This window comes from Amblyomma mixtum, chromosome 2 (assembly GCF_055824585.1).
Source record: "Amblyomma mixtum isolate Tamu chromosome 2, ASM5582458v1, whole genome shotgun sequence".
NCBI classification, from domain to species: Eukaryota; Metazoa; Arthropoda; class Arachnida; order Ixodida; family Ixodidae; genus Amblyomma; species Amblyomma mixtum.
In genome coordinates this window covers 86,415,996-86,443,902 of record NC_143013.1, presented here as the reverse complement: position 1 = coordinate 86,443,902, position 27,907 = coordinate 86,415,996, and the positions used below count along the sequence as shown (strand labels likewise).

Genomic DNA, 27,907 nt, shown 5'->3' with positions numbered 1-27,907 from the left:
GGCGTATACCTCTCACTCCGGGTGTGTCCTTTACACGCAGAAATCTACCAATCGTACCGTCGGAAAGCATTCATGCATGTTCGATGCTTGACTAGCACACGTACTTGACCATGACTGTTCGGGGCTTTCGCATGTAAACATTCATTAATACTTGCTGTGCGCCGATCACTGCGTAGTCCTCGCGTACTAAGGTTCATGCACTCTGCGACTTCGCTAAGTTGAGCACAGAAGTCCATCAAGGACGCAATGCCAAGTGATCGAGTCAGCAGCCCTTTAGGCGGCCCCAATTGAATGGCCCTGCTTGTCCTCTTTGTATCTTTCAGACTGTTCTTGGCTCTTTAGTTCGTTTGTCAGCGTTGGGTGCCTCGCGCGCGCTCCGTGTTTATTAGCTGAGAAATAAAAAAAATTATCGAGAGCGGGTGTGTCCAGCGACGTGACGGACGGAAGGTCGGCGCCTACGAAGGTCAGGTTCACGCCGGCGCTGTAAGTGAATAACATGCTTCGCACACCGGTGGCTGGTTGCCGAGATTTATTGCATCTTTTATTTGTTTGTATACACACGCGTTCTTAAAACAAATACATCTGTAGTACATGCGAAGAGCTCTCAGAAAACCGTGAGCAAAGGACTAGTTAAGAGTAGTTAAAAATAATAAGCGACGTTTCAGCGCGTGGTGAGCGTACCCTTATAAAAATGGTCTATGACAGTCTATAGACTTCTAATAGACTCTATTGCCTTCCTATTGATATTTCTTTTGTCTATTCATAGTCTATAGACAAAAGTCTACTAGAAGTGTATGGCCATAAATATATAGATTGTCTATAGACTACCTATAGGATTCGCATTGCCTATAGCCTATTCTCTAGCATTTGTCTATACACAGTCTATAGGCTTTATATACAGAAGTCTATGGACAGTCTATAGACTGTCTAAAAAGTTTTTGTAAAGGATATACACGTCAGTTACCGCTTGTTCGTTGCCGCAATCCCCGGCTTTCTTTCCCGACAAACAGCTTTCGCGGCGCGCGCAGTACAGGGTGTGGCAAGGCAGTCCACTCTTCCGCCCAGCGTCGACTACGCATTAGCGGCGGGGTCCTTACTTCCTGTAATTACCGCAAACTCGCTACGCCAGAAGCTGCGACTCGCCATCCACTTCCATATCGCATTGGCGCGAGCAATACTTGTTCCGTGGCAAGTCTTTCACGTAGTCAGGATACTGTCATTCCATTGTTAGTATTCAGAGCTATAGAAAGTGTATCAGTCTGTCAGGTACAGGTGAGCAAATAGCGTCGACTTAAAACACTAACCTTTCACCGAATTGACGGTGTTATCACAGTGTACAGACAACTCGGTAATGGAGGTATCAGACCATTGAGGGTTTAGTATTGGGTTTAGAACCGTATTACACTCTTCTGCGCCTGCGCAGTCCTTGAAGTAGGGGAAATGTGAGAACGAGTGAAGAAAATGGGAAACATAATGGGGGGAAAAAATAGGAAAATAAGTGATCCTGCAATCCACCTCTCCTTGGTGATCTGTTTGTCTACGTCAGGCTAACCTGTCAGTTTCTTTCAATGCAGTGAACAGGCGTCTGACCGTTTTATATTCGTCCTTCGTCCTACGTTGCACCTCTCATGGCCGTCCATTCTGATGAAGTTTCCATCTAACAGATGGCATCATTCAAATCCCTGAGTCCCCATTAACTGACTTCTTCAGACATATACATCCTAGGCATAGAAGAACAGCCTACTTCCGAGGTCATATATCAATACAGGCTTCCTTTTAAGCAGAACTGAGGTGAAAAGTGAAGCGATGCTCACACCTCTTAGCAACCTCCCAATTGGTGCGGGCTCTCAACATGCTGTTTAGCCTCTAAATGCCACGTTACTGTAGCTACCGCTTTTGGCGGTATTGATATATGAGTGTTGCCTCCTTCGACGTGTCCACGGCCTTTTTCAGTATTCAACCCTTAGCAAACGCTTCTAAAACATGCAAGAACTTCGCTGTGTGCGATCTTCAATTTGGTCTGCTCTTAGTCGCATCATCTGCGCATCATCTTAGTCATCTGCTTGGCGCTGAAATCGAACACGTCATTTAGCAGCGGCGCGTGACTATACTAAAAATGCACTGTATCAACGAAATTCAAAGAAAAAAATGCCGATGCACGAACAGAAGACACAACAGTATATAGGTCAGTGTAAAGCACGACAAGAAATCAATATTTGGCTGCTATCAGTTCGTTTTCGTCGGTTTTACAGTCTTGTGCTGCGGCTTGAGGTACCCTCTGACCGGGGCTACGGATGTGGGCTTGTGTGTGAGCCTCGCTTTGGCCACTGCTTGTTTGTGCCAGCTGTGAAACACTGGCAGCTGCCAACGCACTGTGAGGCCGTCACGCGGGTCAGCTGCCAGGGCGATCTGGGTGGTTCGCGGTCCGGGGGCCTGGCGTCTTTGGTCCTCGGTTCCCTCTCGTTCCTGCGCCCGCCTGGAACGTCGACGTCGAGGGTTCAGCTGACTGCGTCTGGAAGCACTGTGTGAGGGAATGGTTCAAGAGCACGTGAATGAGGCTGTCCACACACTGAGCGCATGCGGGAACAAGTCGGATACGCGACAGTGGTACCGGAATTAGGCAGGAAGACATTTGTGTACTGTGAACAAGGAAGGCAAACTGTCGCTCAGGTCAGTGTATCTGTCATATTGTTGTCACGAAGTAACAGCTTTCGTGAAAAGTATGCGGTCCACAGAGTCTGCCTCTAGGCCGTGCTATACGACTCGTTTTGCATCGTCAGCGTTCTAAATATCTCGACACCGAGAGCAGTTCTCGTCATAACCCTTTCGAAGCGTAGGACTTAGAGGAATGATAACCCCATTACGCGGCTTAAAAGCAAACCCCTAGGGCTGTATCTTTCTGACAAAGGTTGTACATTATGATTACAGTCGAACCTCGCTATAACGAAACAGTTTACAACGGAATAGTGGATATAACGAAGGAATGACGATTCTCCTTGGAAGCATGGTCAGTACGGGTATAACAAAGCTACGGCTATAACGAAGTAATCGCCGGGCCCCTTCAACTTCGTTATAATGAGGATCGACTGTATTACTGTTATGAATGTGCTCTTTTATCTTATAAACCGGGTATGTACACAAATCGAGATAAAAATTAAATGTGCTCTTTTTTCTGGTAGCCCACGAGAACTCCAAAATTGGCTTTGTTGCAGTTCTTTCCAGAAGGGCAGCAAATTATATTACATTTTTCTTCCTTTGTACTTTAGCCTCGGTTGTGTACATTTTTGTGGGGAAAGTTAGCGTACCTTTCCGTTCCCTGTCTGCGGCTGTTTAAAGGGAAGCTGAAACACTTTTTTGAGAATTCGAGGTTATTCAAGAATTATAATCTATCAAGCTTCTAGATAAAGCATGAAAAGTAATTTTGCACTGGCATTTTAACTGGCGTCATAATCTTCGATTAAAACGACGACGATGTTTAGGCTTCTCCTCACTACGTTGGAGGAGTGCGAGGAAACTCAGCAGTGACGTCATTGTTGCCGAAATTTCAGATGTCCGCTGCTTACACCTGCATGCTGCTGTGCGTCGTCAGATGGCACCAGACAATGCATTGTGAGCTTCACCTTTGATGGTGCCGGTTTTCTTCCACGGAATAACCGTTTCTTCTCTGGAAACGTAGTGCCGTCATACGTGACGTCATTATCGGGGCCTCTGCCCGTCGCTGTGCACTTCAGAGAAGCCTGAACACTGTCGACGACTTTATTCGGCGATTACGCCGCCATTTCAAGTGCCAGAGCAAAATGATTTCGTAGGCTTTGCCTGCGCATTTTGCACATTCGGCAACTCATCGAATTCTAAAACCGCTTCAGTTGCCCTTTAAGAACAACAACAAAAAAATTGTTTGCTGAAAGGCTTGAACGCGGTGTCTCTGGGGTTCCTTCTGAAGCCACCAGAAGATAATAGACGCAGTTTCTTTTTGTAGCTCAGTTCATGGACAACTGTACTGTGAAGTGGCGTTGACATGAAATGGTGTTGACAGTCATTCTGAGGCAAAATGTAATCGTGAGGCGACATGGTGTCGTTTAGAGGAGACGCTTCTTAAAGAGCAAGACCGCAATGCTTTGTCTTACCTTAAAGATTCTCATTGTTCTATCCAGAAGTGAACGCAAGGTATTAACACCTCTTTATGCTGACAGAATGCGCTTATGTAAGCAATTAAGCATCAGCTCCTGTGATAAACTCCTCTTGATCACAGTGTTCCGATTCCTCGGCAGTTATTGTTCGTCGCCATAAATGAGACCACAAACGAAGAACAAAGGGAACAGTTACTGCGTATCGTTAATGGCAGTTCAGGCGAGCGTCTTATTTCTGAAAACGTGGCCAGCAAACCGCTCTGCTGTATTACGCCGTGCCTACTTCACCGTGTAATTTCATAAGCGGACTTTTTTTAAATAAAATGTTTGCTGGTTTCATACGAAAGAGGAGGAGAGAGAGAAGAAAGGAAGGCCGAGGGCATTAACCAGGCACAACGGCCGTTTGGTTAGCCAGCACAAAGCGAGGGAGATTGAGGTAATGAACGAGGCAACAAAGCGAAGTAAATCTTAACTAGTGTCCAGTAAGAGAAAAAAAGTTCGCAGTTCGTCTGTGGATGGCAGCTCATCCTATGGCTTTTAAATATCCAAGTACCGCTTTGGCAGTGTTCGTTACGATGCAAGTCGAGGCAACGATATCCAAGTATCGCTTTGGCAGTGTTCGTTACGATGAAAGTCGAGGCAACAATCCTGAAATTTTCTCCTCGTAGATATCAACTTATTTATGTGCGTGCAGCGTAAGGCGACCGTACTGCATCATGCACCGTATTACCTCATCTTCTTAATCTAGCGTATTCGCGGTTTCGATATACCTGCCTCCTGGTGCGAATCATTTGATGCTTGACCGTTTCCCGGAGGTGATACAAACCCAGGCGTATCTGAATGGCTGGTCACCGTCTAAAGCTGCCTGAAGGATCTGTGACTCGATTGGGGACACTGGGGGCCTCAGTGCTTGTGGACCCCGATGGTGAGGCTGATCCACTTGGGCAGCAGGTCCCGCAGAGAGACATGTTTGACTGTGTGGTGCTCCTCGACGTGGTGCTCGTCCACGTGGTGGTCCTCCTCCACGTGGTGGTCCTCCTCATGGTGCCTGCGCCGGAATGGGACGCGCGTCAGTTGCGTCCTCTGTGCACACCGGTACTGGCGGAACAGGAAACGCGCGCAGCAAGTTCTGGCGATTAATTAGTTAATATCTGTCAAACCAGGTGTCGCCTACGGCACGCAGAGGCTTCTCGGGGCCCGAGTAAGCGGGGCCGCCGTATATATTATTATGCTTTGGGGTTTAAAAGCAGCCAATGTATGCTCAGTAAGAAAAAAAAAGTGAAAATAAGTAGGAGGCGTCTAGAACTTTGGCGGAGAAGAACGGGAGAGCAGTTCATTTGCTACGGTAAAATATACCTAGCGTAGCAGATTTGAAGAAGGTACGTGAGGAATTATTTGCTGCATGACAGTAGCCACGGATGAAAGGGATGCTTCTGTTTACCCTGCTATGTATTCAACTTTCTCTTAGAAAAAACGTGAGCTGTACTTGTTAAAGCAACTGTGTACTTTGTCACGAAGCTAATCGCGCGGTTTTTTTTTTTTTCAAGTTGCTGAACTTTGAAGGCAAGTGATATACGCTCCACCCCATTGCACGTGTATAAAGATGTCTTTAGAAACACGAGGAAACCAGTGATTGGCTTTCAGCCGACGCACAGAGAAAGATTGGGCAGTCAAGATGAACCGAGAATTTTCAAGCCCTCCTGATTCGAAGACTTATTCTGCTGTCCATCATCAAAGACGAGGTCACGTTCAGGAGCCCTGGGGCAGCCGCTAAGAAGCACTAGATTGCGCAGACGGCACATGTCCAAGAATATCGCTGGGGACACGCTTGATAACGCTTAAGGTCACCTACCCGGTGAGCTTTGCGCAGCGATTGTGGAGTTCGCGCTCGCGCTGCCCCTGTGGCCCGTGCGGTGAGCTCCTCTGTTCGACCGAGCAACTCGTATTTACCCTTGGTAGAAAGCGCCCTGAACCCGCCACGGCTGGACATCAGTGGTCATGGCGCTCGGCTGCTGACCCGAAAGACGCGGGTTCGGTCCTGGCCGCGGCGGCTAGAATTTCTTTGGAGGCGGAATGCTAGAAGCCCGTGTACTGTGCGATGTCAGTGCACGTTAAACAACCCCGGGTGGTCGAAATTTCCGGAGCCCTCCACTACGGCTCCCTCGTTGCCTGAGTTGCTTTGAGACGTTAAACCCCGTACAAGAAACCAAATCCAAGAAAACTTTGCGCAGAATGACACAACAAGGAGGGAGAAACACGTACACACACACGAACGCCAAGAAACCAAAGTTCGCTTGATGCTTGTTGGTATTGGTTATTGTGAGTGTACATCCACTGAAGACGTTTCCAGCGTATTTTGTGTCCGTGTTCACCTTCGTGTGTCTAGGCTTGTAAAACCTACTCCTTGTTAGTGTGATATATAAGGTACTTCAGTTTTTTAAATTAACTTGTTTATTTCATGTATTTACACTGCAGTGACGTTGATGCCAGGCAGTGCTGGAATGGTAGAAACATTATGCATAAGTATGCATAATAAAAATATGTTTACGGAGAAGAAATTTTCTTATGCAGCTGGGCCAGTTGGTACATAGTTCGAAAGAAAAAACCCAGTGCAAGGACGCAGACACGGAGAGGGGCACAGGACGACGCTGGACTTGCAACTACGAATAAATCAGTTGCAAGTCCAGCCTCGTCCCGTGTCCCTATCTGTGCCTGCGTCCTTGCACTGGGTTTTAAGGCGAAAGCCTTTAATGTCTCATACTGTCGTTAGCAGACGCGTCGGCAGCCGTGTCGACAGACGCGTCGGCAGATTTGTTCCCCTTTCGGCGTCACTGCTTAAATAGAAACTGCGCCGAGGGTGGGAATCGAACCAGGGCCTTTGGCATTTGAGGCGGAGACGCTACCACTCCGCCACGAAGGCTCAAGGTTCCAGCACGAATAAAGGCGCATCTAGTGAATGCATGGGTTTCATAAATAAAATAAAAGGAATAGTCAAGAAAAGGAAAATAAAAATAAGAAAATAATCAAAAATAAAAAGAAAATTAAGATAAGATGTTAAAAATAAAAATAAAAAACAATAAAAATAAAAATAAGAAAAGGAGCAAAAAAAAAACAAAATATGAAAAATAAAAAAGTAAATAAAAACAAACAGTGCGCCAGGAAACGCTTTCGCCTTGCAGCACTTTAGAGAGCCAAAGTGCCCCCTGAATTTTTTTTTCATTAGAATTTCTTATACAAGTACCGGTTAATTTGTGCGTGCGTGTCTACATGCATGTGTCTATGCTTGGAATGACAATATTGTTTGCTGTAAAGATGTGTCGAGCTGACATGCGTATCTGTCCATGCGTATAAAATTGTTTTCAGGTCTTTGCAGGCGTCGCTGTGGCTACTCATGAGCGACAATTTCTTGCGTTTTGTGTATTTAATTGGCGTACTATAATGTGCCTTTCAGCTCGCACAGTTAAAACGAAAACAAACACATAACAACGGTGTCCTTGTCATAGTGTCCACAGAGATGTAGCGTGCCATTGTCGCGTGCTGTCAGCAATAAATGGCGAACTCGTATTGGGGTTCACTTTAGCCACGCTCATTTAGGCCTACGTATAAGTGCCTTTGCCTGTATGGGTTAGATGTGGGTCAAGGTCAGTGGGCCGAAGTCGCTGTCAGGATATACTCTCATTCTACTTCATGTCAAACGAAACCATTTTTCCTCTGTGTGTTGTAGAGTAACTGACAGTGATATCGACAAATACTACAGAATCAGAATAAAAATATTTTATTGTTATACGGCGGTTTTACTTTACAATCGGGCCCGGATGTACCGACGAAATATTGGCTATATAGAACCCACATAATATTATCCCATTGAAATTCCTGTGTAAGAGTACGGAAAGGTCCCGCTCTATATCGAACTGCAGTTTCGCCGGTCGTTCGGTATGTCGAACTGCGCGCCGAGCCCCTTAAAGTGGCGCTTCTCCTTATGGCCCTTTTCGAAAACTTCGCGCGAAGAGACGGGTCGGCTCCGCGGCCTTGGCAATTTCAGTGGTCGATGAAATTGTTCGGAGTGTGTGTGTCCTTTGGTGATTTGTTATGAGCGTTATCGAGGGACAGTTTAAAATGCAATGAATCAGTTTGTAAGTTAATACTAAGACATGTTAATTAATGGATTGAATGAGGGGCTGAATATTTAGCAGTGGATATGCAAATGCGGCTGGATGGTGTCTTTTCAAATAAAAGGGTAGCAATTGCACGCAATACTGTGTTCTGAGTGACCTGAACTGCATGAAGCGTATATATAGTGGGATAAGTTAGATATGCGAGTGTATGAAGGCCTGATGTAACATTAGTATCGTGCTAAATGGGAATAGGGGTAATTACCGGAACTTACGAGGAAGGGGAGTTTTCTTGTAAATGTTAAGGGTTATGTCGTGAGTGTGCGCATGCCATAACAGCTGAGCGTCAAGGTATACGTCGAGAAATTTTTGCTTTGTTAACAATGTTGGATACAACATTGTTTTCGTTTGTTAATCTTGAGCTTTTTCGCAAATACTATGTAGTTGGTTTTAGTACTGTTCGGTGAGAATTGGTTGATCACTAACAGCTGCGACAGATTGTTTAAAGCTCTGCCCTTTAATACAATTCTGTTTCGTTATCTGCTGTTACAAGTATGTTAGTGTCGTCAGCATGAACACGCCCATCGCATATTTTGGATGGAAGGTCATTAACGTTTGTTAAACGGGCCAAATGAGAGTCGCGAGGAACTCCACGACTTGTTGATAATCGTTAAGATATGGATTTGTTAGCACTTACGCGTCGTTCACTAGTTTGTAGGTATGTTTTAACTGTAGCGGAGTTCTAACGGCTACTCTCTATAGCAGACTAACGTTTTGAGTTTTTTTTTTTTTTCATAAGCGGCTTTGGGATCACAGATTCAGTATAATGGACGAAACGTGACCGCAACTGGCTCACACAGACGCTCGTTCCTGGACAAGGCACGCAAGAAAGCGATAATATTACACTGACAAAGGCGTTTCTGTTAAAGACTTGCACCTGTGCAGCTTTTACGACGTCAGTCGCTGGGTGACTGGCACTTGCTCCTTTTCCATAAACACTTCCCTGGCCAGTCGTGCGGGTTAATTCCACACTATAATGTGTGACGAATTGCCCTTGTTTTGCGCTTACGAAACGAATGACAAAAAAAAAAGAAAGTCAAAACAAAACAGGTTTTTCATTCACTTTTAAATGCCGAGCAAAAAAATGTGGAAGAGTGGTGCTTTTTTGCCCGTCGGGTAATGGAGGCCACAGAGAAAAGGCATTGTGATCTTTTGTGTAATTTTTTTTTATTCACTGTCGTCTTGCTCCCGGGTATATGTGGTGGTCTTCACAACTCGTCGCCGGTCGAAACTCCGCTCGTTTTCGCTTCGGTGCGTAGCGTAGCGGGTGTTTCCAGCGTGCAAAACCAAGCTTGTGGATGTGTCTTCTGACAGGACGGTAGTACACGATCGGCGACCTTAACGGCGATCACACTTGATGAGCGTCCGAGCTCGGCATTGACACAATGGGCGCAAGAATGGTGGATGAAGGTCCAGACACTTGTCGAGGAGATGATGAGTCTTTATGCCTCTCGGCCTGTTTTCCGTTCCGCACGCTCGCAGTTGAGGCACAGTGCGCGTTAAATGAGAACGATGGCACGCATGCCCGTCAAGCGAGCTTCTCCGCACGGTATGATGAAAGGGGACATCTGTGTCGAGCGTTTCCTTACCACAGGGATATGAACACTGAGCGTTTCCATAGAAGGAGCAGTGCGCGCGATGGAGAAGAATTTGCTGGAAGCCATTGAAGTGGCGAGCATATCTCTACCCTGCAACGTTCCGGTGAGATAGAAATGCGCTCTTTTGCTTTTTTTTTTTCTCGTGGAGTTGTACGCTTGCTCCATTTTCAGTAAGAACGTAACTGAAAAATGAGGAGGCGAATTTTTTGTTCTTAATGTTGTGTCTGGCTAAAAAAAAAAAAAAAACTTAACCCATAGCGCTGAAAATGCTGCAGGGCGGTGTAGGCGGAGCAGATTTGGGGGGGGGCGGCCTGGGACACAGACAGAGAAAGTTAAGAAGTGCTTGAGAATGAGCTAGTTGGAGCGTGATCATATGCAAGACGCGCGCTGCTTAGATTGACGAAGACAGAGTTAAAGACGATAGCACGAACGGTTAAGCGGAACGGTTGCGCTTAACCGTTCGTGCTGTCGTCGCTCTTGGTCAATCTAATCAGCGCTCGCCTTGCATATGAACAGACGAAGAACCCGAATCGTGGATCTTCTGTTGCTTTCATGGTGCTTAGTACTCTAAGCTACGTTGGGAACGCTATTTAAAAGTGTCAGCGTGCATTGTTTTGTATTTTTTTTTTCTAAGGGGAGAAATGTTGGAGAACGGGGAGGGCGCCGTATGTAGAGAGGCTGGCGTGGGAGTAGGGAGTTGAGGAGGACATTTTCTGCTCTATTCGGCGGTTCGGTACGGACAACAAGCGCGCTGCCTGTGGCGCCCGCCGCGACTAGCTGAACAACGTGCCTGCACACTACGCGAGCGGCGCGCAAGCTCATCATGCCTTCGTGTCCTTCGCCGTCGAGTTGCGCCGCTGTATGTCGTGCGACCTGCGAGAAAAGACAATGGGCACACCATGCACAAGCTTGTCGTAGACCTGCCGGGAGGAGGCTTTGCACGCCCTTCGGCTCTCTCTCTCTCTCTCTGCTGTTTTGACGAGTGTGCGGCCCCGGAAGCAAGCCGAGCCGGGACAAAGCCATAGCCGAGACAAAGCCATAGCCGAGGAGACAGCACCAGGCAGAAGCATTCGACGATCCGGCTGATGTGTCAAGTTTGCAAAAGCGGCGGTGCGGCGGTAGAAGCAACGCAAGAAGAGAGAAGCTGCTTCGCTCGCGCGAAAGTCTGTCTTTTTGTTGCGGTAGCAACACTACGCCAGGTGTGAGCGATTTCGCGGAACCCCGGAGAGAGCCCCAACTGCGCATGCGCGAGGAGCGAGTGTGAGACAGTTACGGCGTAATTTCCTTTCCTCAAATACAATTTTCATTTTCTTCATGACGGCCCTTCTTTCTCTTTCTTCTTTCACTCCCGCTTCCTCCCTTACTGTACTGTGCTGCGGTTCAGGTGTCCACCGAGATGACAGAGAATTACTGCGCCATTTCCTTTCCTCAAAAAGCGTTGCGTTCAAAGGGCAAGGCATCGCGCCGAGTGGGTGGTGGCGTTCCGTGGACTCCCTGGCAGCGCTACAACACGCTGTCGCGTTCCACTCCTAAAGGCGAAGCTTAAGCGCCATTAATTAGAATTTAATTAATATTTAGCAATTAATCAGTGATTAGCCATTAATTAGTAATTTGTAATTACTTAGTAATAAGTACTTATTTATGTGTGACGTCATACAGTGCTGACGTCACCAGTGCCACGCAGGCAGTCAAAGTGGTGCGGAAAACGCTTTCGCCTCTATGCACCCTGAGATGCCGCCGCCGCTGCGACTGCCGCGCCGTTGCTTCCGCCATTCTACTCGGGATGGCCATTGGTCAAACCACAGCCAATTTTTTGTTTGTTTGTTTCTGAAGCGAATAGCTCATGTGCAATGCTCGGGAAACGGAACACTTGCGCTGTATCTTTACTCCGTTTGGCAGCATGTGAACTGGAGCACAATGAAAGCGCATTGAAAGTCAGGGAGGCATTTTGTGAACATAAATGACGAGAGAACGTATTAAATAACGTAAATGCTGTGCTTTTGCGACGATTATGTAATGCCCTCGGGCCTTTAAGTATGAAATAAATGAAATGAAATCAACGAAGTGACTTGCTGGACAGAATGCGGCCAGAGAATAGGGTGGTGAGCTTTGGGAGTGACCCCTTTTGTTAGTCTAAGCGTCTTGTAATCAGGCGTCTGTCCTACGCAACTGTTTCTAACAGAAGCAAGGACATCGCTGTGCTATAAATAGAACTGAATAAAACAGTATATTAGTCCTTTTGTTTTTTTCTTCTCCATGTTGCAAATAGTTGACAACACTTATGGGTTCAGTTTCAGTGGCCAGTGCGCTCGAGAAGAGTAATTTTCGCTTATTCATTTGAAGATTTAAGTAAGTTTCTATAAGGCAAATTTTCAGCAGGAGCAAGATCGTATTTGAATTGTCGACCGCCTTGTTCCAAGGTTGTAGCAGTTTTGCAAGAATAACGGCCGTTGCCGTGCTCGCCTGCAAAACACTATAATCGCTTCACTAGCTGCTTACCATGCTATAGTAAAGGTTTTTTTTTTGTTGTTTTTGCTCGGATTGCTAATAAAACTTTCCCCATGTGCTAGGAAGCTGCGCTATTGACTTTTCTTATTATCTCGCTCGGGTATATTCATCTTCTGTATTTAGGCCCGTGTTGAAGAGATGTTGTGATGCTGCTTCGGAGCTGGATACTCCTCTCGTTATGAGATCAAACCGCAGGGAAAAAGTAAAAGAAAAATAAGTACACCCGACAGCAACGTTTTCATAGCTTTCGTAATTGGCCTCTAATAACGTAATATTGGTTGAGGCACCAAAAATGCTTTTGAAACATTCCGCTATGGACTCACGTGGGCCTTGTTATGAAACTCGATCAGATGAAGGTGGTCCTTGAAGTGCATAACGGTATACTGAGGGTTTGTCTGAGAGCCTTGTCGAATTGCTGGCGCCGTTCTGAGGTTTTCAAACGTTCTCTTTTTTATTCTTGTGCTAGCTAGCTTTCTTTGTTTTCTAGACCTGTCACTCTGTGCGCGTGTGGACAGTGACCTTTTGACATTCACCACAGTCCTGTAATGTGTGCTCTTGTCATTTTTTAGATGCGGAACTCAAGCGACGCACTTATCCCTGCTTTTTTTTTTTTGTGGCACATCTTCGTTTATGTAAGCAACGTTGTCGAGAGCGGACTGAGCCACTATGCCAGACAGTACGCCGCTGTCGCGACGTGCCCACCAACCGACCGCACTGCGGCACTAACGGCGCCTGGTGTCACTTATGCTAGACACAACAAGACCTTCCGTTCTTCCGCTCTGGCGACCTTGTTGTAAGCGGCAACAGCGATGGTTAGAGCGGCGAACGTAAAAGGAAACGCGACTGAACGCTTTTCGCTGCTACCGCGCACTACATTGGCTATGCTCTAGCCGCATGTGACCATAATGCAGCATGCCTACGCAGCTGCTAGCTGAAGGACGAATGATCTCAGACGCGATTTACGATTTTTTTTTTATCGAATCTGACATGGTATTTCTGGCTCCCGCCCGTTATCGCCGTTGCCTTCGCATCATATATTCCCCCGGCGCGCCCTGGTTATCTGGTTCATCACTGTTCGGTGACTTGGATTCTGCACATCTTTAGAGTACGCTGCATTGCATGCACAGCAAGCATGGCAAGCGCAGCCGTGGACCAACCGTATTGCCTGAGGGCGCAGCACTTACCCCGAGTCCCACGGCTTAGATTCCCAGGGCTTAGACTCCCAGGGCTTAGATTCCCAGGGCTTGGACTCCCAGGGACCAGACGACTGCCAGGCGCCCGGCTGTGCCCAGCCGCCGCCTCCGGACTGGGACTTCCAGCTATCCGAGTAGGTGGGCGCCTCGTCCTGCCACTCGTCCTTGTGCTCGTCCTGCCACTCGTCCTTGTGCACCTCCTTGACCACCTTGATCTCCTTGACCACGGGAATGGTCTTGTAGATAGGGATGGTCTTGTACACCGGAATGGTCTTGTACACTGGTATCTCCTTGTACACGTACTTCACCCTGTTTGGAAGTTACCATCATTTTATTCATGTTTTTTTAGACAAAAAGGGTAAGCGTTCAAGCGGTTTGCGATGTCAGGACAACGAATAATGGGTCTTGAGAACGTAACAATATCAATGTGCGATGCTTAGCGCGTGCTTTTGCAAAGCGAGGCCGTGAGTACCTGCTCGCAAGAACGTAGTGCATTGCGGTGCTTATCGTGGCTATGTGGACAACCTATTTGCGACCACGACTCATATCGAAAGGTCTAACGATTTAATTCGATAACATAGCTTTCTGTGTAGCCCCAGATCATGGGTGCCCCCTGTGCTTTTCGACAAACGTTCACAAGAGACGCCAGGTTACCCACAGAAATTCAATCGATAGTCTGGCGATTTCAGTACCACTGTTTACCCTCACTCAACGCCAATAAAGCTAGTATTTCTGGAAATAATGGGCTTTGAACTTATAACCATTCGAAGTGGATGAGTGCACTGACATACTTCGCAACGGGCTCTCTTTCTATCATTCCTCTGCCTTGATGTCTGCGGATAAAAAAAAAGTTCTTGCATCCTAAACAGACGCTTTCCACCGTCCACATCCGCGTGTCCTTCATTAGCGATTGACTACTAAGAGGAATAAAAGGAAATGACACGTACGGCTTGACGAAGATGCTTTTACTGATGTGTAGCCATGGGATGATGTGTCCCGCATCACAGCAAGCCGCCAGGCAGCAGGCCGCCAGCAACGCCACGACCGCCTTCATATCTGCAACGGGAAGGAAGGAGAGGGCTGTAGGCTACGAGAATCTCTGATTTGATGAGGACCACAGCAAACCCATCATCATCATCACCATCAATCACCGTCATCACTTTTATTAGCCGGGCCCAATTTACTTCAGGGCAAAGACGTCTCTCAGTGACCCCCGCTTACTCCTGGTGTTACTGTCTCGTTACTCCTTATTTTTGTGCACCCGTACTGTGAGCAGTACACAACACGCCGGCATTCCAGTGTTGCGCGTGCGCATAGCTCTCGTGCCAGTGCTGCGAGGCCTTAGGTGGATGTTCGTGCGCCGACGCCACAAACGGATGCAGCAAAATACAACAGTTGTGGCACCAATAGGCACTGAAACGCCGGTAACACATATCAGATATAATGCGCCTACAGCGCAAGACGTCCTTGGTTAAGCTGTTCTTCGGTTCACAGCCCTTGATCCGATGACGCCCTTAAATACCGCCAGGGGGCGCGGAATGTCCGTTGCATTCGGTCGCGGCGCTGGCGAAAGCGTTGCATGGCAAACGTGAACGGCAAAGGCTACGGGAAACGGCTTGGCGGAAGAAAAGACCCGCGCAAAGCGCAGCGTGCGCCATCCCCGCATTGGGGACACTCGTTGCGTTCGGTGGAAGCTTTTCACGGGGAAATCCCGCTTGCGTCGGTTGGATTCTCAGCCGCGGCAGCAGCGGTTCTGTCTTTTGTGGGCAGCGGCTGGGTCACCCCGCGTGAGCAAGATCGTTTTGCTTTCCTAGTCCGTGCATGGCTTCTGCCCTTTCAGCAGTGAACCACACCTAGCTTTGCACCGCTTTTCCCTGCTCTGAGCCTGCGGGAACGGCCTGCGATTAACGAGGAACAGAACTTAAGCGGAAAGCTCGAGCAGGACGTAGTCTGGAAGCAAAGATCCGCCATGCCACGCCTGTAGGTAGCCTGCAGTTCAGGGAATCCATTTAATTTAAACCTAATAAAATTTTTCTATCCTAATCTGGCGCCGAAGAGAAGAGTTTGTTTCCGTTTCATGTTACCGGTCTACTTGGCTTTGTTTGTCTTGGCTGTGAGAGCTCTCCAAACGATCGTTCAGAGAGAATTCGTGCTGCGCCGTGGTCGCTGGTATTCATGAACATGCAGCGTTCAGAGCATTACTCAAGTTGTATTCATTGCTGCGGAAGAAGACTGGAGAGTAAAAAAAAAAAACGGCGTAAATCTTTCTCTAATCGCTTTAACTTAAAAAAAAAAAAGACGCTGCTAACACTTTCGTATGCTGCAAATGCTTTTTACTATTCCTTTTCACGGTTATTTTCGCCAACCTAAACCTTCTTTCCCCTGTGTGCAGCGCCAAGAAGGTCACGTCCTGTAACTGCTGTTTCTCTCTGGATACTTCCAGGTTTTCACTTTTGTTTCCGGCAAGTATATATGGGATCAGTCGTTCTGTCACGTTGTGGCGCACTATTTATACCTTCAACTACTGCTGGTGTTGGTGCTTCTAGTGGCGAGTCATCATATCCACGAGACAGACCGCTTTATGACTCTGTTACTCATCTACTCCTACATGCTCCTGCTGCCGCGTGCTGTCTTACGTGATCTCCTGCGTGCTATAACCGACCTCCCCGCTATAGGCTTGCCTAACTACCACCCTCTCCAGAAAGTTGCAGTGTTGTAGACTCAAGGGATGAACTGGGGGGCGATACAGGAACAGCGGACAGGACACAGCTTTTTTGCCCGTCTGTCGTCCCCCAAACCTGCGCTTATGTTTACAGTGGACCACGCTTATCAACTGGCCCAGTTTCGTATAGCAGCGGTTTGGGCTAGTCAGTAAAACATAGTAAGGTGTTTTGATTTAGGTTTGTGCTTTGTTCCTCCCTGACTGTGTATCCCTTATCAGTTCCGTACCACTTATCAGTTCCGTACCACTTATCAGTTCCGTACCACTTATCAGTTCCGTACCACTTATCAGTTCCGTACCACTTATCAGTTCCGTACCACTTATCAGTTCCGTACCACTTATCAGTTCCGTAACTACTGGCCATGCGCCGACTGCAGTGCGTATGCGCCGACTGTAGTGCGCATGTACCGATTGCAGTGCGCATGCGCGGTCAACACCTCGGCACAGAGCGCTAGCGGTGTATGCTCAAGCGCTCCATTGTAAATCTCCGTGGTAACTCGCTGCGTGCTGCCCCGTTCTCTTTCGCACGGCAGCGATGTCGAAGAAGAGCAAAAGCAGTATCTGCTCCGGCGGCTCGGTTTGCGGGCCAGCGGGGCACTGGTTTAGCCGGCGACCCCCTGAGGAGCGCGTCTGGCGTTGTACTGCGCGCTCTGACCTACATCGCGAGACGCGGCGTGGTGAACTTGAGCGCGCGCCCGGTGAATGACCTGCATGGCTACGTTAACCGGTCGGCCTGTCGGTCGGTCGGTCGGTCAGTCGACGCCGGAAGGCAGCCTTGCATAACTGCATGCGCCGCTCGCGCGCTATCGGGTGAAAGTCGATACGGCGGCGGCGCCTAGACAGGCAGTGGTGGTGGGCGGGCCTGTTTTACGAACGCCTTTTCCTTCTCTCTGAACGGACGAGCGGGTGGGCCGGACGTTTCGCGGTCGCCCCGAGGCTTGCCCCACAGACCGCGTGCGCGGAGTCTTGCGTAATTGTTTCGTTTGGGAATTCGAAACACGTGCCAGCTGTTCGGGTTTTTGCACCTCAGGGATATCGTTGACCCGCCGAGGTGGCCTGGTGACTGTGGCGCGCTCTCTCTTGCAGAGTACGGCGTCGTAGGTTCGATAACTGACCGGGGCGACATGAAAAAACAAGAAACGGAACTCTCAATGCACCTTGAACAACCTGAGGTTGTTGATATTAACGTGGGGACATTCTGTTTCGTCTTTCGAGCGCTTACGTTACTGGTTCAGGATAGACGTGTGAGTAATTAACTGATGTGTTTATGGTGATGTCTTTTGACTACGCCTCCGACCGTGTCGTTGGTTTTCCACAGAACAAGGTGTTTGGAAGGGGTCTGTGTTCATCCAATCTTTCTCCATATTTTCGTTGCAAGCTTCCAACTATTTGGTTTTGTGACGACCACACTGCATTGTATCAGAGGGTGAATGCATGACCACTAAATCTTAACATACCTTGCGTGCAGATGATTTGCCTTTTAGGGGGTCGACAATTTTCGTCTGCTATAAGCCCATTGCCAATTTACTTGGGTGCTCCCGTGCATAAAGACCGTTACATTTGAATCTCAGTGATTCGAACTGGAATGCGGCAGGAAAATTTGTTCTAATTATGCGATGTTCGAATTCAGGGGAGGCTCCCCTAAATAAGCGTGATGTTAACGGAAACAAAGCCGCAGTTCGCATAAACCGGAAGTTCGAATTAAGCGGGTTCTAAATGATTAGGTGTTCCTGTGTAAGCAACTTTAGTCTCATTCACGTGGGCGCCTAAAGGGAGCTTTAACGCTCGGCCGTCGCCGGCCTCTGTGTTAAGAGAGAGGGAAAGCGAAGCGAGGGAGAGGGAAAAAGTCCTTGGCGCTGAATGACTGCCCGTCAGTGGCCGCAACGCGGCTATCACCTTATGCGAAGCAGGGCGGAAAAGTGCGAGACAGGGAGAATGGAATGTTCCGCTATACCGGAGCCGTAGACTTCCACTCTTAAACAGTCCGCATGGCCTGCTTTACTTGCCCGGAGGGAAAACAGTGCGAGGAATTTTCGTTGCGACGTACTGTCTCCCCGGTGCATTGTCATCTTCGCATTATGCAGCAGCGGAAAGTTTCGTCGTTCATTTACTGCCCAGGGCGATCATTGCCTAGGTGGGCCCGAGCCACAAGAAGCAAATGTGCCAACGAAGGAAAGGAGAAAAAAAAAAGCAAGAAGGAGACCCCTTTTGAAGACGGGTCAAGAAAACAGGAACGAGGAAGACATTACGAACCCGTTTACGTTAGCCGAATCCAAGGAAAAGGAAAGGAAAAGTCGTGAAACCGAAGTGATGTGCGGGGCCCGCTCGTTTGACTGGGGAAACGCCGATGATGGCGGTTTGTTTTTCTCACTTTCTTTTCGTTTTTCTCTTCGATATGATAACGCTTTCTGCCGATTATTTTACCGTTTTATATATTCTATTCTGTAGTTGATCAATTTTTTTTTTCAGGATTGATCGCTATGCCAAAATAATTAAAAAAATATATACTTGGATTTTTTTCTGAGATACAGATAGTGCAGGTAGGTTCTGCTTTTTCTGTTTACCATACCATAGGATGCAAGCTGAAGAAAAAAAGAGAGAGCAACAGCAGCTGGCGACTGCAGTACGTCGCTCGCAGTGCGTTGTACTACTAGTCCGTGGGTCAATCACAGCAGTTAACGAAATCGAAGCTCTAATGTTCCGAGCTATTGAACAGGTAGAAGCATCAAAATTCTTGCACTTATATAGCGTCATCTTGCGACTATCTGATCTTGTTTAGGCGACAACAAAAGTTCTAGGAACGGACTCATCGCAGAGCAACAACGGGTTAAGTGGCGGCAATGAATGTATAGGCGGAGCTTTACTTCAGGCTTAGTTGTAACCCGCCATAGCATCACCGTACGTTCTCTCTTGTGTCACAAGCAGGCCCGCCCTGGGCGTAGGTGCATTCAAGGAGGGGGGAGGCGGTTGTGCGGCTTTGCACGGCATTGTAGTCACTTTCTTAACCCAAGGGGAGGGGGAAGTCTATGACTTCTTTTGGTTTCCTGTTTTTTTCAGATTATTACTTCATAAAAACTTCTTTTTGGGCTATAGTTGGTGCATTTTGATTGTAAGAAAAGAAAAGATAGCAGCGCTAAAGGATGTAACCGCAGAATACGAAAGAACAAGAAAGCGCTTGTATCTTGTTTTTTCTTCTTTTGTGGTCGCACGCTTTAGCGCTGGTGTTTCTTTTTTATTTTTATTTTTCTTAGATTCAAATTATTACTGTTTCTGAATAGTCAGACGAGTTAATTCAAACCGCAGCCACCCATTCGGCTACACAGAAACGAAACAACCGAGCTGAGAGAACATTCGGGCCGAATTTCGAAGTCCGAAAGTGTGAGAGGAATTTCCGGATTCCTCGGCGAGAACTGGGCGCGGTATCTCCTGGTGTGAGTTTAAGGAAGCCTCGAAGCTTCCTTACTCCCTCTCCCTGGTCTGGCGCCGCTGCGCTCAGCGCGACGCCGGTACCGAGTCCGTGTCGCTTGGTCACACACGAGGGAGCAGTACGTGGCGACGGCCTTGTTCAACGTACACCGCGCCCGCTGAGAGTGAGGGCGGCTTTCGCCGAGATGAAACCGCTCGCCGCCAGAGCTGTGCCGTACCCCATGCCGAGCAATAAAGAAAATACGTAGAAAAGAGCGGTGATTCAGGCGCCTTTTTATGTTTATCTTTTGTTAAGAACCCGGAATCGCCGCCGTGCTATTGCAATTGTACCATATTAGCTAACCAGGACACGCTTAGCGGATGGCGAAACAAGGCCTATTTAATCGGCAGCTCGGAACGCGAATGATATTGATCAGAACTGCTTTGAGAGGATAGGAAATTGAACAGGAGGTTACTTGAACCGTTCAATTAAGTTCTATTTATTTTCAACACCGACGTCCACAGGCAGTGGTGTTGTGGGCAGTGGACAGTGAGGCTCCAAAATGAGCTTGGCAGCGCCCACTGACCATAAACTTGACAGCAGTGCAAAGTAAAACCGATTGCTTTCGGAGATCGTCCTAAGGACATGTCAGAACATTGACGGCAGTTGTGGTTTGCTCGGTGGAAGAAGGCTGTCTCTTCCACCTCGCTTATTTCCTTTCGTGAATAACAAACCTAGGATTACATGGTGCGCTCTTATAGTCCGATTCTATGGCACACTTAATCGGCATGATGCCGATTCGGTATGTCACAGCCATATGGACTACGCCACAGCTGTATCGGCTATACGGGACCCTTAATCGCTAACCAGTACCACAGAACTCACAAATCTGCAAAGCAAATCGGCACAGTTTATAGCGCTTACAGCTGGCACATATCTCCAAATTCTCCTCTACTGGACGTAAACTTAACAAAACCTTGTCCCAAGGCGGTACCATGAGAGATGAAACTCTCCTACTTGCTCGATAACGAGCAATTAGACACTGGTAAAACATTACATATTGAGGCCGCTAATCTGCGCTTAGAACCTTCATGTGCACTCAAAGAAAGTTAGAGATCATTTCTGCGGGGCCAATTATTTAAACAGCTATTCTTTCTGAGACCAACTCGCGAATGGGGCGCCTTATCTACCGATACTATACATTGTGCGGATGCTACAACCTATAACAGTGCGTTACACTTTGTTGGATTCTTGTTTTATTGTTTCATTTTTCTGAATGTGCGCACTGCTTTGTGTTGCTGACTGTTCACTGCAATCATGTTTTGTCTTGAAGCGTTAGAACGCTATAGATGCCGCCATCTTCTCAATTTTTTTTTTTGCATGCATGTAGTAAAGTTTGGCTTGCTGGCCTTGTCATCACCCACTTTTTTTCCTCATACGTGTACTTTTCGAGCGCCTCCTCCTGCCTAAAGCCTGGCATTCCGCCTGCAATATGCCACTAAATAAGAAAATGAAAATAAATAGATGAGCTCGTTCTCGTCAAGCCTGAGGCGAAATTACGCGCTCGGAACGCTAGCTAACGAAGTGCGTAAGACAATATTCTGGGTTTCATTACTTTCGGCGCCTGCGTATCTTTTAAGACGGAAGTTTCGTCGTAATGCCGCCAAGTATATGGTGTCATACATCCATTTCAGAACGAAGATTATCTCGTATATTTGTTTCAACAACACGACAGAGTTAAACCTTTTGCGGCGAGGTGCAGCAGACCAGATGTGCATTGCTATCTCGTGAAAATGACTGCTGCATCACACGGAAGCAAAAATGGTGTACAGCTGGTTGCATCAGTCTGTCTACGGTTCTACAGAGCTTTAATACGCGCGAAATCTACAATCTATGACCGTACATGCTGTGCGAGTAACTGAATTCCGTTGTATATATATCTCAGGTTTCGGCCCATTGTTTTAACAATCGCCATACAACGCGGCTTTGTCGCATTCCTCGGCAACTTAATCGTGCGCGTTCTACGATCCAAGAGAACCTCGGCATTGACGAATTTCTGAAGGTGTGCACTGAATCCCATTGTCCTTTTTGAGTTCGTCGTTCGAGCGGCGAACACTACACTACGATGTCACCAGAGTCGCCGATAACAGAATCCCTAGCGGTGGAACATTACACGGCTTCACTGAAGCCCCTCTGTCCGACTGCTGACGCCGACTCTTGTCGCGAGGTGAACGGCGGCGTAGGTGAATGTGGACATCGGCGAGCGTTGGAGTATGACGTCAGTTCTAGACTAAGGGGCAGGAAAAAAAATTTTAAATTTGTTTTTAGGAAATGGCAAGGAGGGGGTGTAAGGAGAAAGAGTTTCCTGGAGGACCGGAATAATTTAGGAATAATTTGATCAACTGGGGATCTTGAACGTGCTCTGGCATTGCTCAGCACACCGACGAATTTTGCGTTTCTACCGAAACGCGGCCGCCGCGGCCGGATTCACACCCGCCCTTACAAAAAAAGTATTAGACAGTCTATAGAACGTCTATAGACTTCTGTCTGCAATGTCTCTAGACTGTCTATAGACAAAAGTCTATAGACAATACAAATGCCATAGGCAGTCTATAGGCAATCTATAGATCTATGACCTTACACTTTTAGTAGGCTATAGACAGATATCGACAAAAAGCAATATCTATAGGAAGTAAATAGAGTCAATAAGAAGTCTATAGACTTTCTATAGACCATTTTTATAAGGGCGGGTACTCCGACTCAGTAGCCGAGTGCGCTGAGCCAACGAAGGAATAGGGGGGGAGGGGGGGGGGGGGTCAGAACTAGGAGGCTAACGGAAAGGTTTCAAATTGAATTGAGGACCACGCAGGGAGCTATGAAAAGCGATACGATTAATATTAAGAGTCAGAGAGAGACAGCAGAGTGTATTCGGAAGATAAACGCGAGTAAGGATATCCGGTAGTTGAAATCAAGGAGTAAATGGACATGTGAAGGATAATTATTGAGGCGTACACATAACCTACAGTCATTTAGGGTAGCGGTGTGGATTCCGGGAGAAAGTAAATGTAGCGGGGAGCGGCATTGAGTCAGGCGGGCAGACGATATTAGGAAGTCTGCCGTAACAAAATGGCCGCAACTAGCGCAGGACAGGGCCAGTTGGAGTAATACTTTTGTCGTGTAGTGGTCACGAGTGGGCTGGTGGGGAATATCAAGCGTAGTATGGGTCGCTTGGAGCGGTTGGCGAACATTTTTCGGGGAATGCGGGTTCTGTAAAACGTTGCGGCTCTTTAGTACGGCGCTTGCTTGCTTGCTTGCATTCGAGCTTAGTCGAAATTCGCGCCCAAGCGCTATGGGATCGGAGATTTTAGCAATCCTGTCAGTCCCTAATGTTTGACAGACTTGTGAAAGTAACGTCTTTCGTCGCTTGCTTGACTAGCGGAAAGCCTTTACGTTTTTGTCTTGGGACTATGAGCACGCTGCTGAATATTTGGTTCTTCAGCTTGTATCACGACATGTCGCCGGCGCGAGCTCTTTTGCGTGCATTCCTGTACCTTGGTCTTCCTCCCATTTCTATAATTACTCACCCTGTCATTCCTATACCTTACTCTTCCTCTCATTTCTATACCTTACTCTTCCCGTCGTTCCTATACCTTACTCTTCCCGTCGTTCCTACACCTTACTCTTCCCATTATTCCTACACCTTACTCTTTCTGACAACAGTCAGCAGCGCGGCCACTTGGCGCAGTCTCGCCTGCACAGAGCTTTGTTTACCCGCCTTGCTTCCCTGTCCGTATCCGCGCTCTTCCAACAAACCCTATTGACCGCACCTGTGACGTCGGACAACGCCTCGCCATGCACTCTTATGCGCTCACGTCATTTCGGAGGATACTGACGTCATTGCGACTGTTTTGTGTACCTCTCGAACCAAACGCTCCGAACGAAAGTGAACGCAAGTATGACCTCACCGATGGCGCTGCGCGATAGCAGCGCTCTAATCGATAAGCCCCGAATATTCGCGCTCCGTTTATCGATGGGCGTAATACCTTGAGGCGGCGGTCCTGCGTCCTCAGCGTCTCGGCGATGCCATCTCTACCACGTCGCGCGACGCGGTGGCGATGCCACGGCGGGTCGACGACGCCCCGCGGCTCCTCTCGTTGCCGTCGTTCAGCCGGTCGTTCGCGCAACTTGCGGACGGGTAGCTAGGGCCACGGCGGCGGCAGCATCGGCCTAGCAGCGGCGAGACTGACTGACTGCGCCACTTTTCCTCGTCGTATTCGGCGTTCTCAATTCTGACCCCCCTCCCTCCGCCTCCGAAGCGCTTCTTCTTCTTCTCCTCCCTCCTCGGTTCGGTGCTCCCGACGAATTCGCGCCGGCTGGCCGGCCAGCCGGCCGGCTAGCTCAGCGGCTCTCCGCTTGGCGGTTCCTCGAAAAGCGAGGTGCCCCGGTACCCTCCCTCCCTCGCCACCGTGCCGCTGCACTTAATTCCGAGGAAGAAGATTCACTCTGTCCGCTTCCCCGCCCCTCCCCCTGCGGCACCCGCAACTTCTTGCTGGCGGTGGTTCTTCGCCGACGGCGCTGGGGGACTTTCACCCGGAGCACGCGGAAGTCCGACTTTCGCCTCATGCGGTAGTCCATGAGAAGCCGCTACCCCGCCGTTCTCGTAGATGCTGCGGTGCCGTGAAGCGAACGAGTGGACACGTGTTTCGGGCGTCTTATCCGCTCCATCTCTTTCTTGGTCTCTTCCAGCAGCGTGTCGCCATCTGATGCTCCCGTCCAGCCTCCTCCTTTCCTTCCGCCTACGTTTGGCCGAGCTTTCCGTTTTGCTCTGCCGGACGACGTAGACGTCCCCAAGTGTTCGGTTTGATGAGATGTCGTTTCGCTAGATCGAGAGGTAATTGCTGTGGCCGTTGCAGGCTCCCATCAAGGATACAGACAAGAGGGAAGGCGTTAACGCCGACGCGATCTGTCGGAGGTGCGGCACTCATTCAAGCGTGAGCTATCAGCGGTATACGCGTTGCGCTTCGCCGCGTGCCGTCGTGTGTATCATCGGTGTTGTTCCACTATCCTCGTCGCCGCTTTCTGGTTTGGTGAAGAGATGTGCCGGAGAAAGGTGTGGTTGCGTTCCTTCGCGTCGTGGTCCTCCTATATCTCCCAATCTTTCTGGTCTGAAAACTTTTCTAAGCAGGGAACGTTCATCAGCAGACTACCCAGACTTGATCGCCGCTGGATCGTGTGCGCGGGATAGTAATCAGTGTTCGTTAGCGCATCGAGGACGCCATACTCTGGCGCCCTGTATTCTTTAATGCCATCCACGATTATGGCCGGCATTAGCTTCCTATAGAAATGCTTTCCTTTCAGAGGACGTGCCGTTCAGAACTCGTCCGCAGGGAGCGAAAATGCAATTCGTAAAGCTAATTAAGAGATGCAGTGTCCGTTCGCATGTATTCTTTTGGAATGGGGAATTTTTTCTATTCCTCTTTTAAATTAAATGCAGTACGTTATTGGATTTTGACGGGTCAAAATAACGCAGTAGACGGGGGCCATGAATTTTCTCCTATTGAAGAATCTTTATTAACGTGCTCAGAAGCTTCACTGCACGAACATTCTTTCAATTTGCCTTCATCGATATAAACCGAGAAGAGAACCGATATTCAAAGTGCCGGATATTTATAATGACTTCTCGGCTCCATGTGTACATCTTGCATCTTTTTGTTTTTTTGTCGTTGTTGTTGAATGTGTGTTCTGCGAGGAATCGCGCTGCAGTGAAAGATGGTGTGCGGAAATCTCCAGAACACGAGTGTCTTCCGGCCTTCGGGCAGCCATCGAACAGAACCGGCGACCCGACAGTGTGCGGCAAAAACGACTTACGGTCCAGCCACCGTTGGCATCGCCCTGCCGATCACGTCGAAGAGAAAGTGTCGGACGATGAGCTTTAGTATGGCATTCAGCGCATGCCCGTCTCTCTCGGCCCGCGATTCCGCGGCGGTCCCGTTTCCAGAATCCTCTGTTCCCAGAGGCTCCTGCAGCTCGGTCGTGGGCAGGTACTTTTCCTCGCTGCCGGCTCTCTCTGTGTGTGGTGTCAGTGTACAGGAAGAGGGGCGGGGGTGTCTTCATCGGAGACGCCGCGCCCACCTCCTCATCCCCCCCGGTGCCCCCGAAGTGGCACGCGCTCCAGGAAGTGCAGCTAAACCCGACCTCAGGGAACTCCGGCGTGACCCGTGGCGACGAAGCGGCGAAAGCACCAGCGGCTGCGGCGTACTTTCGCGCCCGCACACGTACGGCCTTTGTCGACTGTTGGCCGACCCACTTGGTGGTTGGAGGAAGGGGATTCTCGATCGGAGGTTGTGTGTATACGATTGGGACGCCGAGGAGATGGAATCGGCGAACAGCTGAGCGCAAGGTCGGCGGCGTGATTGCGCGCTTCGCTGTATTCTTTTCGTCTGCGGTCCGCTGCGTCCGGGCGCTCACGGTCCGAGGAAGAGCGCTTTATCCGCCTGTCCGTACGTACAGCGCGCGTGACTGCTTGCGCGGAGGTTAAAGGTCCCGGATGCATGCGCGGAGATACGTTGATAGATCCTTAATCCGGTACTTTTATCCTGCCTTTTCTTTTTTCCGAATTTGAGGAGTAACGTACGTTCTCTTGCCTGCCGACAAAGCCTGTCCCTCTCCCCGCCTTGTAAACTCTGCTTTGATCCATTGTTTGCCATCCAACTGCCTAACACCGATCAGCGCTCTGGCCTGCCAGTTAATACATTTAGTGATATCACGTGCGACCGGCATGGTCCTGCCGTATTCCCGTGACAACAGCTGTGACCTTGGTTTGCTGTTTCAGAGAATGTTGTCCTCTTTCAGTTATTTGCCATCGAGTCCATCATGACCTCTATCCTTGTTTTTCTGAACCCCGCGATGTCATTCAAGGGTTCGTCGTCAAGCGAAGTCCTGGCTCTATGTCATCGTCGAACACGGACTTGGCGCTCTATTTTCTTAATTAAGTTGAGGCAGTGACAATATGTTGTCAATGTGCCGAATTTACGTAGCGGATGAAGCGTAATGAAGCTCCGTGTATGTCGTCGCCCGTGAAAGAATACCTAGAGTAACACCAGAGCTCCACATGTTGCTACTGCAAAAGTGCCCTGTCGTCGAGAACCGCTTCAAAAATTGAAAGGCAAAGCTCCTCTGAATTCCTGCGTCATAACACGAAGTGGCGAATGCATGGTCACTGAGCACATTCCAAGCTGCGAAACGTATAGCGAGAAACGGTCGGCGCGTTTTTAATCCGCAAGAATACTAGGAAGACCTTAAGCTTTGACGTTCGCTGGGACACATTCACGAACGGAGCGGTTTCAGCCGTTAGTGTGGATTCAGGCCTTGCGGAGAGACCTTTCAAAAGGCCCTGGCGGGACCGTAATTCTGACGAGGCTGACGAACGTAATGCGAGGACGCACGTCAAGTAAAGCATCTGCCCATTCCGCATCCACGGGCTACGACTGGCGTAAAAAAAAACAACGGCCGTCAGATACCTGAATTCTGCTGGACAAATGCAGCATAGGCACACAAGGGAAGTATAGGCCGGTCCTTGCTCTCGAAATCCAAGACGGCAGACGCGTGAAGAACAGGCTGGTCTCTGCCTGGCGAGCAGCTAGGGTGGACGAGAGTGTCGGCGGGATGTATGGACTTCCTAAGTGAACTGCCAAGCCTGGGAATTACGTAGAGGGTTGCCCACAGTAAAGGAGGTGCTCAAGTCGAGCCCCGCGTGCCCCACTGTCACGTGCCCACCTCTTCCGAAGCTCTCCAGCACAAAGATCCCGTCCACGGACGTGGTCCCGGCGAGCGCACCGTGTGGTTGGTTCCCCAAGGTCTTTGCTTCCTCGCTTCCGGACACGGTCGCGGCGAAGGCCAGTTTCGCGCCGGCGCGGTCGGTCGTGTTTACGCGCAAGGTCAGCAGCACCGCCGCGCCGTGTCCCGCTCACTTTCGCTCCTCGCGGCCTGGTCGGACACGCACGATTCACTTACTAGTGTGGTACTCACCCAGAGGTAGTGTTGTGGTCGGATGGAAGACTACGGCTCGGCTGGCTGCCGGCACCCACGATCGCGCGCCTCTTGTTGGCGCCGCCGATGTGTGTCGGCGACCGGTGGCCCACTTGTGTCGCGGCTCCCATTGGTCAAGAGGCCCGGATC

The 27,907-nt window shown here is 49.0% G+C and overlaps 2 protein-coding genes across 7 annotated transcripts in view; one reads left to right on the top strand and one right to left on the bottom strand.

Moving 5' to 3' along the window:
• The window catches only part of LOC149360010 (rho GTPase-activating protein 18-like), a 235,751-nt gene that overhangs the window by 80,107 nt on the left and 127,737 nt on the right, over nt 1-27,907 (top strand). The window lies entirely within an intron of this gene.
• LOC149360014 (uncharacterized) lies at nt 529-27,907 on the bottom strand. Of its 6 annotated transcripts, none has more exons than XR_016288818.1 (5): nt 27,758-27,907; nt 14,549-14,657; nt 13,593-13,910; nt 4,957-5,178; nt 529-2,521 (listed from the first exon to the last, which is right to left on the bottom strand). XR_016288818.1 is itself a non-coding variant. In XM_089572125.1 (4 exons), exons 2-4 carry the CDS (start codon nt 14,653-14,655, stop codon nt 5,034-5,036), a joined length of 570 nt encoding a protein of 189 aa, XP_089428251.1. In that variant the 5' UTR covers nt 14,656-14,657; nt 27,758-27,787; the 3' UTR covers nt 3,438-5,033. The 6 variants fall into 6 exon arrangements, 2 of the variants coding, with proteins under 2 accessions (XP_089428251.1, XP_089428252.1); XR_016288817.1 differs by having other exon boundaries at nt 4,983-5,178; nt 27,758-27,787; XR_016288819.1 differs by lacking the exon at nt 27,758-27,907 and adding an exon at nt 23,773-23,988.

Coding starts and splice junctions, on each gene's coding strand:
- LOC149360014 (XM_089572125.1), bottom strand. CDS start 14,655: ATGAAGGCGGTCGTGGCGTTGCTGGCGGCCTGCTGCCTGGCGGCTTGC. Junction 13,911..14,548: donor AAAAGCATCTTCGTCAAGCC/GTACGTGTCATT, acceptor ACTTCCAAACAG/GGTGAAGTACGTGTACAAGG. Junction 5,179..13,592: donor TCTAAGCCGTGGGACTCGGG/GTAAGTGCTGCG, acceptor ATTCCGGCGCAG/GCACCATGAGGAGGACCACC.